Source organism: Loxodonta africana, chromosome 18 (genome assembly GCF_030014295.1).
Source record: "Loxodonta africana isolate mLoxAfr1 chromosome 18, mLoxAfr1.hap2, whole genome shotgun sequence".
NCBI classification, from domain to species: domain Eukaryota; kingdom Metazoa; phylum Chordata; class Mammalia; order Proboscidea; family Elephantidae; genus Loxodonta; species Loxodonta africana.
Genome location: NC_087359.1, coordinates 37,569,374 through 37,580,075, shown reverse-complemented (window position 1 = coordinate 37,580,075; position 10,702 = coordinate 37,569,374). Strand labels below are relative to the sequence as shown.

The following is a 10,702-nucleotide window of genomic DNA, read 5'->3' as shown; positions in this document are numbered from 1 at the left end:
GAGGGAGGGAAGTAGGGAAAGCGGTGGGGGATGGGGAAGGAGGGCAGCCAAGATAAAGTTATCATGGCCTAGGCCTGGGGGTGGACCGGACACATACTTGGCGATAAATCCTGTTTCTAGTTTTCCTCGCAGTTCCGGGCAGCGCTGCCTCGCCGGGGCGGATCGGTCGAGGGCTGTCGAGGCCATCCGCGCCCTGAGGGTGGTTCGGCATCACCCCCAGGATCCGCCCCCTTCTGCATTTCCCTGGGGTCTGAGCCCTGCGCCCCCTACCTGATCAAGCCACCTCGAGGGCCGTTTTCCACCCGACAGGGCGGGTCTCGGAACCCGGGAAGTACCCAGCCTCGGCCCCCAGCCCAGTGAGTCTAGGGGACAAGGGAGGAGCGATGGAGGGGGCGTACCAACAGACGCGCAGCTTGGTTAGCGATGCCCCCCCACTCCCCGCCCGCCCCCTCCTCGCCGGCCGGGCCTCCTGTCCCCCCGAGCCCGCAAGGGTTAAAGGCGGCGGCAGGTGAGGTGGGCGGGGCCGTGAGGCAGGGGAAAAAGGAGCGCGCGGAGAGGATGCAGCAGAGAGCGGTGAGTCACGGGCCGAGCTGGCCTCGCTGCTAGCTGGCTGCCGCCCGCCCTCCGCCCTCCCGCCGCGCTCTCCGCCTCCGCCTCTGCCGCCCGCCGCCGGCTCTGGCCCCAGTCCCCTGCTCCTGCCCTCGCCGCCGGAGAGTCGTCGCGCGCAGGGCCCATGCACGCCAGTCTGTAGCGCGCTAGCCGGCGGTGTCCGGAGCCCGAGCGCAGCCTGCAGGTAGGAGCCTGGGTCTGGTCGCGAGGGGTGCGCACAGCCGGGACCCTCTCAAGAAACGCGCTCCGAACGCGCAGCCGCCTCCTATGTTCTTGGAGGCGGGGGGGGGGGGGGTTAAAGAATTTGAAGATCTTACAGCCCCGACCGAGGGAAAACTGGGCGGAAGGGGGAGGCTGGAGGGAGTTAGGAGGCTGGAAACCAGAGCGATTGGGACAACCCTAGGACGAGAACCTTGGGGACTGGGAGTACGAAAGGCCCAGCGACCTGAGCGACGATGATCCGAAGAGGTGGACGGGAAATGGGGAATGACGGTGTTTCTACCCGCCTGGCCGCGTTGGGGAGCGGGAATCCTGGGGTGCGCACCCTGTTGTCTCCTTTTCCGAGACTTTGGTGGCAGGCCATTGCAACCCAGGACCGAGCTCCCGGGCTCTGTGTTGGAGAGGGTAGGGGTGGCCACTCTGGAGCCTAGGTTGTCCAAGCCTCCCCACTCCCCAGCCCCTGGGGCAGTTCCCAGGCGCCAAAAGCTATTAGGGTCCCAGGCCTCGCTGCTTCTGCCCAGCCCCTTCTGGCTGCCCCGCCTGGGCCTGAGGCTCCATTCCTGCTGCTTCACCCTGTTTCTTTCTTGTGGTGAAGCACCCAAGCCAGAGCAGGCGCCCCAGTCCCTCTCTCCCTCTCTCTCGCAGACAACTAGCGCTACTTCCTTGGCCCCAGAGGTAGAAGGTGTCGGCTAGAGGTAGAAGGTGTCGGCTAAGACCTGCTGTAGAAATGGAAAACCCCTGCCCTAAGTCACTGAGCCACACTTTACCTCACCCCATCAGAGAAGGTCCAGGCACAAAAACCTCAGACGCACCCAAATTTAGGGAGGAGGTGGTAAGAAGGGGAGGACCTTCAAGACATAGCTATGTGGTTAAGAGGGGAGTCTTTAGGTTCCCATAGGTTTAAGAAAAGAGTTACAGACCAGGTACACGTGCAGTGTGCAGTACATACTTGGGGACTGAATGAATACAACTTTGTTCAAGTCACTTCTTGAAACTCAGCCTCAGTTTTCTCTTCTTTAAAATGAGAGGGTTGGCCTGGAGCAGTAGTTCTCAACACTTGGGTGTGTGTTAGAATCATCTGGGGGAGCTTATAAAATTTATCCTTGCCTTAGATAATCACTTTGGACTATTATTCTCCCTCCTAACGTCTGTGATTCTGGCTTTTTCTTATTGCCCTCCTTTTTCCTCATTCTGATCCTTCATCTCTTAAGGGGGTGGCAGTTTTACTTTCCAGAGTTTTCTGGCAAGCTCTTTTCTGGCTGACCACCCTCTATGTGGAAGGGTGACCCCTCCCAGCTTCTCATCTGGGTCTCCTCCAGGTTAAGAAAGGCATGGGTAGCAGCCAGAGAGAAGGCTGGCACTGGTTTGGGTCAGGGCAGGGAAGGGGACTTGGCTTTCTCTGGTGGGGGGAAGTCCCTGGAAACTGGCACTGCAGCTGCACCCCAGGAAGGTGAAGTCTCTGCCCAAGGGAAAGGGGTGGGAGCCAGGCCTGGGAGTGGGTTTGGTGGGGCCAAGGCAACCCAGCCAGGAGCTGCCGGGAGTGGTGAAGAGAAGTGGAACACTCTTCCTCACTAAATAGAACCTGCTTTGGGCTTTGGAAAGGCAGTTCACCTCAAGCTTTGGGTTTCAGGAACAGACCAGCCCCCTCCTCCCATCTGTGTCCTGAGTTAAACTGGGGAAGCTGAGATGGGTCTAGAGTCTCCATTTGGGCTGGCAGCAGGCCTGCAGGGGGAAAATGCCGCTGCCCCTTGTGCTGGCCTGAGCAGCTGGGGTGGGGGTCCTTCAAACACAGTACTCAATGTGTGTCCTACCTACCAGCCTGGAACCAGCCCCACTCCCAGGGGGAGCTGGTCCTGTAGGAGGGATAACCTAGAGGAAGGCAGAGCTCCATTATCCTCTGCCCTCAGCTGATAACTTCACATTTGCAAAGAAACCAAAAAAACAAACCCCTTGCTCTCCAGTCGATTCCAACTTTTAGCGACCCAATGGGACAGGGTAGAACTGCCTAAAAAAAATAATATATATATATATTTTTTTTCTAATTTTTTTAGAACTGCCTCGCACTCCCAAATTCTCATAACTGATCTTTAATTTCCACCTAAATCTGGGTTCCTCTTTTTCACTTGGCAGGCCAGAGAGGAGCACTTTGCAGGGAGGGTATCTGGGTTAGAATGGAAAGTGAGCTGGTTGCTTTCCTTACTTGTCTTTTTTGCCTCTCTTAGGTCCCATCTAAGGCGCCCCTGACCGTCCCTGCCCCCACTCCCACCCCGGATCCCGGCAATGCTAACCGCTGTCTGCGGCTCTCTGGGCAGCCAGCACACTGACGCGCCTCACGCCTCCCCACCGCGCCTGGACCTGCAGCCTCTCCAAACATACCAGGGACACACAAGCCCGGAGGCTGGGGACTACCCCTCCCCGCTGCAGCCTGGAGAGCTGCAGAGCCTCCCGCTGGGCCCGGAGGTGGACTTCTCACAGGGCTATGAGCTGCCAGGGGCCTCCTCGCGGGTAACCTGCGAGGACCTGGAAAGTGACAGTCCTTTGGCTCCAGGACCTTTTTCCAAGCTCCTGCAGCCGGACATGTCCCACCATTATGACTCATGGTTCCGGCCCACCCACCCGGCCACGGAGGATGGCTCGTGGTGGGACCTTCATCCCGGGACCAGCTGGATGGACCTCCCCCACACTCAGGGCGCCTTGACCTCCCCTGGCCACCCGGGGCCGCTTCAGTCCGGTTTGGGGGGCTATGTTGGAGACCACCAGCTTTGTGCGCCGCCGCCCCACCCGCATCCGCACCACCTCCTGCCAGCTGCTGGAGGGCAGCACCTTCTGGGGCCGCCTGATGGGGCGAAGGCCTTGGAAGCAGCCGCCCCAGAGTCCCAGGGACTGGATTCCAGTCTCGACGGGGCGGCCCGGCCCAAGGGCTCCCGGCGATCAGTGCCTCGCAGCTCAGGCCAAACCGTGTGCCGCTGCCCCAACTGTCTGGAGGCTGAGCGACTGGGGGCTCCATGCGGTCCAGATGGGGGCAAGAAGAAGCACTTACACAATTGCCACATCCCGGGCTGCGGCAAGGCCTATGCCAAGACGTCACACCTGAAGGCGCACCTGCGCTGGCACAGCGGAGACCGTCCCTTCGTGTGCAACTGGCTTTTCTGCGGCAAGCGCTTCACGCGCTCCGATGAGCTACAGCGCCACCTCCAGACCCATACCGGCACCAAAAAGTTCCCCTGTGCAGTCTGCAGTCGTGTCTTCATGCGCAGCGACCACCTGGCCAAACACATGAAAACCCACGAGGGCGCCAAGGAGGAGGCTGCCGGGGCGGCCACAGGCGAGGGCAAGGCTGGTGGAGCAGCGGAGCCCCCCGGGGTCAAAGGCAAGCGAGAGGCTGAGGGTGGCCCGGCACCATCCAACTGAGCGCCGCGGGGCCCTGCCACCCTGGTCTCCGCTGGGGCATCTAAAGAGAACCCCCAGACCTGACACTTTTGAGGGCGGCTTGAGTGAAGGAGAAAGGTGGTTATTTATTGAGGGGGAGGAAAAGTGGTGCAGGGACAGGGAGATGGGGTGCTAGGGGTTTTTAGTCACTAGGGCTGGAAGGGGCATGTTTGATTGGTGGGCAGGGAGTCTCTGTGCAAGCCCTTCTGTTCTCCCTTCTCTCACTATTTCTTTCATGCCGCTGGACTGCAGGGGGGAGGGCACCCCTACCTTGGCCGGCGGGTAGGGTTAGGCTGGAGGAGACAGATGTCCTGGAGCAGAGAGCAGTGGGGCTGGCCCGGGGCGCTGGGGTAGCTGCCTGGACATGTCCTTAGTACCTGGGAACCGGGACATGAAAGTGCCTCCAGAGTGGCCGTGTGTCCCTTTCATCCCCCTTATAGTGCTTCTGCCCCTAGGGTTTCCAGATGGAGAGCTGAGATGGGGTGGTAGAAGCTGGGGGTCCTCACAGGGCTAGTCTCTATCTGGTTGGGAGGGTTGTTTGGGGAGAAATAACTCCTTTGATGAGCTTCCTTATTAACCCTTCCAGACTGGGTCTGACGGAGCCATGAAGGAAGAGGGGAGAGGGCCTGAATCTTGGACAGGTTCCCAGCCAAACCTGTGGGGTGGAGGGGAGAGCCACCTCGGGGAAGAGGGGGTGAAGAGGAATTCCTCCCCTAAGGTGAGAGAAGGGGGATTTGGTGGGAGAACAGAAGGAACTAACTCCTTCCTTCTCCAGCTCTGCTTCAGTTCTTAACCCTTGGGCTTTGTAAAAAGTAAAGTTCGGTAGCCCAACTCCTCCATCTATTACCCCATGGAGGTTTTCAATATAGCTGGAAGTCCCAACTCTAGAATTGATGTAGTTCCTCACCCTAGGTCCCCATCTTTTGCCGTCCCTTTGGGATGAAAGGAAGGGGGTTACCTCAGCTAGTTGGGGGTGTCCCAGCAGAGAGACCTTCAGTGGTCCCCTCTTTGAATCATGACTGCCCCTGACTGGCCATGTCCCTGTTCACTGAGAAGCTAAGCCCACTTTTTCCTTAACGTGGCCTTTCCCTTCCACCTATATCCCTTGTTCCCCGTAGAGTGTATTGAGGATGAATTAGGGGCCTATGAGTCAGAATCGACTCGACGGAACTGGGTTTTTTTGAGGGTTTTAGGAGGGAGCTAGGAGACTCCGTCCTCCCCATTCCCACGGGGGAAACTCCCCTTCCATATGAAGGAGTTGTTCTCCCACTGGAAGGGGTTCTGCCTTCAGAGATGATGTCCAGAGAGCCATCCCTGTTCCCTTCTTTAGATGCTACCCAGTGCCGTCGAGTCGATTCCGACTCATAGCGACCCTATAGGACAGAGTAGAACTGCCCCATAGAGTTTCCAAGGAATGCTAGAAATACATTTTGATTATGATCCTGGGGTGGGGAAGGGACGGAGGGGAGAAGCCCAGTGGGGGCTGAGCCAGGCAGAGAGGAAAGAAGCTGATACAGGGAAGGCCCCTGGAGCTAGTGGGGTTTCCCGCACTGAAGGTAGACAGGCCTTAAGATTCTTCCTTCCCTCCCCTTTCCTTTGCCCCTCTTTGCCCACCCACAGTCCTATGTGGGGATTAGCTGTGTATTGATTTTTAAGTTATAAGCAAAGGGTATTTTATTTAATATTAGGACATGTGTATGCTTGTGTATGTATCTATGTGTGTTGCCTGTGTGCGTGGTGTGTGCGTGGTTCTCTACTGAGCCTGAGGTCTCCAGCCAGGGAGACCCCGTCTTGTTCACCCCATCCAAGGTCCTGGGACCTAGGCCCACAGCATCTCTTCCTCCCTTGGGGATGCCGGAGCCCAGTCCAGGGACAGGGAGCTCTGTGGGAAGTAGTAGCTGGGCTCTGGGTGGGAATACATGTTTGTGTAGAAAGGGGCCCTCCTTAAAAGGGACAATGTCCCTTCTCCCTGAGGGACTCGTGGGCCTGGGGTAGTTTGAGAAGTAATGTTCTTTTTTTATTCTCCCTCTTTTCCCTACCTCCTACCCCAACTCCAGGTCCCCTTCCTTGGGGGCAGGAGGAGAGTTGACAGTGCCTGCAGGTGGCCTGGCCAGGTGGAGAGCGGGGAGAAAGGGAGGGCACTGTGGGTGTGGGGTGCCTTTCTCCTCCACCCATCGAAACCAGCCACCCCCTCTTTGTGTCACTGGGACAGCTTTTTCTAGCGACCATTCTAAGGGGAACTCCTGAGTGGGTGTTGGTGGGGGAAGGCATGTGGATGTTCCCCTTCCCATAGAGGCCCCGAGCTCTCTAAGGTGTATGGGTGGGAGCTTTGAATAGGTTTTCTTCTGCTCCCCTGTTTTATAGATCTAGGTTGCTTGGCTGTCTGACCCTCCAGGCAGCGCCCCTAGAGGAGAAATGTAGGAGTTTTTTTTCTTTAACTGCTGTGAACCCACTTTGGGGGGAGGAGGAGGAGGAAGAAACAGCCTGTGTTTTTTATGCCACAATAAAGTTGTCAACCACATCGTTGCTTCATTTGTCTTCCAGCTTGGTTTCCTTTTCGACTCAGTGTCCCTCAGCAGTGAGGACCAGGTCTGGGCTGCAGGGTGGGGTGGACACATCCTTTTCATCCTGCATCGCCTACGCAGCCTCACCTCTGCTTGGATGGGGCTGAGCTGAGTTGATTGAAGGATCTGATCCTGCCCCGGAGGTGGTTGGTGCAGAAGAAGGGAGGAGTTCCCTCTGGAATGACCATCCCGCCCTCGTCTTCACCTGTGGGAATGGGAAGGTTCTAGATATTTCTTTCCTCCTTCACATATAAGCCCCCTCCTTTCTCTCCTCTGCCTTGGACCTAGGTTCCCTGCCTCCCAGAGCTAGCTGGCCTCTGCTCTCCTACCCCTCCCCGTGGGGGTGTGCAAGTCAGTCAGTCCCTCTGGCTGTGAGCAAGGTGGGGTGATTTCTTCACCCAGGATGATCCCTATCAGGGACAAGGTGATGAAAGGCAGCCAAGATATCTGATGGGCTCCCGCCCAGCTGGAAAATATGAGGGAAAGGCTCCTACTGCAATACACAGCCAGAGACAGACCTGCCAGTTACACAACCATGGTGTGCACAAACACCCTCACTGGACCCGTTGGCGCCCTCAGAGATATGCAGGAATGCCCACCTGTACACATTTCCCAAGTTGCCCAATGCCGAGCACATAGTCGGTGCATAATTAATGTCAAATGGGTGAAAACTTCACAATTCCAGAGACCCACACCTAGGAAGGTTGATGGAGGGTCAGTTTTCGGTCCTCGAGAGGGCAGTGGTAGGGTATTGTGTTCTTTTTCCTGCCCATCTTTTTTTGCCAAGATTATTATTCTCCCTTGGTGGGGCCCCAATTTCCTCCACTCTAAACCTATGGAAAACCCTGGTGGCAAAGTGGTTAAGTGCTATGGCTGCTAACCAAAGGGTCAGCAGTTTGAATCCACCAGGTGCTCCTTGGAAACTCTATGGGGCAGTTCTACCCTGTCCTATAGGATCGCTATGAGTCGGAATCGACTCGACAGCACTGGGTTTTTTGTTTGGTTAAACCTATGGAGTAGTTCTACTCTGTAAAACATGGGGTCACTATGAGTAGGAGGCCGGCCCAGTGCAGCTAACAACAATGACCCTTACCTAATTTCTCTGAGCCAATGGTACCCAGGCTGGCCCATCGCATCACTTGTTTGGAAGTGTCTGGGGTTACAAAGTTGAAGATCACCTTGGGATGGGGGCATCAGAATGATTTAGGGATTATAGAGGAAACCAGACCAGTTTGGGGGCCAATTGTTTGTATCCATTTGCTCCTAGATTTAAAAGCCTGGGAGGAGGAAGGGAAGCTGGGTTTTCCTGTGGCTTCATCATACTCTCCCCACTCCTGGAAGCTCCCCTTTTGTCTTCCTGGCTCTGGGGGAGGTTGGACCCCAGGACCCAGATGAGTCCTCTCCTCCTTTCCCCCCATCACTGCCGCCAGGGACAGAAGGGCAGCTGTGGGGCCGGCTGGGCCTGTCTGGGCAGGGCTGGGCCTCCCCTCCTCGCCTCACAGCTCCTCCCGCTGACCTGCATTCTTAGCGGGGGCCTTTGGTGGGGCTCTGACTCTCGCTGGCCCCAGCAGCAATGTTGCCTGGCTGGCCTGGCCCCCCTGGCAGAGCCCAAGGCCACCTCTAACCCCTCAGATCTGGCGCCAGGCAGGACAACCCCAGAGGGGCCAGGAGAGGGTTAGGGAAATCAGACCATCAGGGTTGACCCACAGGGCAACCTCTCTCCCCTTTCCTGGAAGTGGGAGAAGAATCCCTCCAGGGTGGGTGAGTGAGATCTGGTATGGGAAAGTGACGTGAGATGCAGCCTGGGAACCGCAGCCTGGGGCTGCGCTGGGCCCCTCCACGCCTCTCTTTCTGCCTGCTCCTGCCCCACAGCGGGCAGCTGGGGAAACGCAAGGAGGTGAGCCGGCTTCCTGCAGGCGCCTTTGGGTGCCCATGTTTATGTCAGCACCCAGCCTTGATGCTTGCTTCTGGAATGACATCCAACGGCAAGCTCACATGCTCTCCCCAACCTCGCATCAAAAGCAGCCTTCACCTTCTCATTTACCCTAATGAGCTTGACTGCTCAGCATCCTTGCCGTGTAGACCTGAAAAGAATCCTAGAAATCAATGGTCCACTTGTTCCTACCTGGGAGGAGGCATACTAGAATCACTTGTGGAGTTTTTCAAGATATCTCAATTCAGTCCTCAACATTCCACTCACTTATGCCCTTTCAGGGGTATATTAGAGCAATGCTTCTTAAACTTTACACTGAAGCGTCTCGTTAACATGCAGGTTCTGAGTCCGGAGGTCTGGGCTGAGGCCTGAGGTTCTGCATTTTTAACAAGCTTCCAGGTGGTGCTGATGCTGGTGGTCCACAGGCCACACATTTTTTTTTTTTAAAGTTAAGGACAAAGGTCACTTATTAGAAGACAAACACTTTTTAAAAAGCAAAAGCACAAGGGGACATTGAGGTTATATTAATGGCGGTGGAATGATCTGGAAAAGGAAGCGAGAATGGTTGCACAACTTGAAGAATGTAACCAGTGTTACTGAATTGTACACGTTACTGAAATTGTAGAGATGGTGTATGCTTTGTTATGTATGTTTTCACCACAACGAAATATTTTTCCAAAGCACAAAAACTTTGATGCAGTATGACCAACCTAAGGAGAAACAGAGTGGAAATAAGAGCTATCTAGAGAGGATAATGGCTAGAAAGAAAGAATGGGAAACAGCAAAACAAGAAGAAGAAAGGTGGTCACAGAAGAGGTGAAAGATTTAGATCAAAATGGAGGCTGGAGGTTTCTCACTTCTTATCTCAAGGATGTTCAGTGTTGACAGCCCCACAAGCCACACTGAGTAGCACAGTATTAGAGTATTGGGTTGGACAGTGGGAGTTATGTGTGGTTGGAAAAAAAAAAAAAAATCCCTCCTCACCCCAGCTGAGCCCTGGTGGCACATTAGTTAAACAATTGGCTGCTAACTGAAAAGTCAGAAGTTTGATGCCACCAGCTGTTCCTTGGGAGAAAAATGTGGCAGTCTTCTTCTGTAAAGATTTACAGCCTTGGAAACCCTATGGGGCAGTTCTACTCTGTCCTATAGGGTCACTATGAGTTGCAATCAACTCGACGGCAACAAGTTTTTCTTTCACCCCACCTGTAGCTGAGAACCACCGATCTAGTCTGATGTCATCAATTTACCACAGGGAAAACTGAGGCCTTTTCAGGTAAAGGGACCTGCCCAGAGACCCAGCAAATGTGCAGCAGAAGCAGAGACGAGATGCTGGTCTGCGGAGTTCCAGGTCACGCTCTTCCCTGCTCTTCCCTGCCTGTTGTTCCCCACCTCCAGTCTGCCTCTAGGTCATTCTTCTCTGCAAGTTGTAGCCCCTTTTCTGAACGTATCTACCTGGAGACAGTTAGCATCCTTTTGGGAATCAGTCTTGTACACCTAGAGGCAACTGGAAAACATCTCAGATTTCAGATCCTCAGGTGCCTTACCTGCCAGGTTTCCTGCAGCCATTCCCTACCTGCTGGGGAAGCCAAGCTGCCTTCCCTCTGCCTTCATTCCCATCCCAGGAGTGACCAGGGGCATGGCTGCCAAGGCCAGGGCTCTGAGTGGCGGCCCTGGCCAGTTACAGGATCTTTGTGGAAGAAGTACATAATCTGCAGCATCTCCCCTGCCCCAATCCTGGGGGACTCCATGGAGCAAAAGGGAGTGAGATGCACTCACTTAAATGCTGGTTATGGCGACAGTTTGTAAAGGAAAACGACCTGGAAATCTGAACATTTGGGATCGAGGTCTACTTCTGCACCACTCTGTACCCCCTTGGCCAAGACTTCTCCTTTGCTGCTTCAGTTTCGCTATATGTAAAGGCACCAAATCTTTGGGCTAGAACTTTCTT

General features: G+C 55.4%; 1 protein-coding gene across 1 annotated transcript; it reads left to right on the top strand.

Annotated features, from left to right (window-relative positions):
* The first annotated feature begins 586 nt into the window (after positions 1 to 586).
* On the top strand, positions 587 to 6,260 carry SP6 (Sp6 transcription factor). Its single transcript, XM_064271173.1, has 2 exons — positions 587 to 793; positions 3,051 to 6,260. The coding sequence occupies exon 2, from the start codon at positions 3,109 to 3,111 to the stop codon at positions 4,237 to 4,239; it is 1,131 nt and encodes a 376-aa protein (XP_064127243.1). The 5' UTR covers positions 587 to 793; positions 3,051 to 3,108; the 3' UTR covers positions 4,240 to 6,260.
* Positions 6,261 to 10,702: the final 4,442 nt, after the last annotated feature.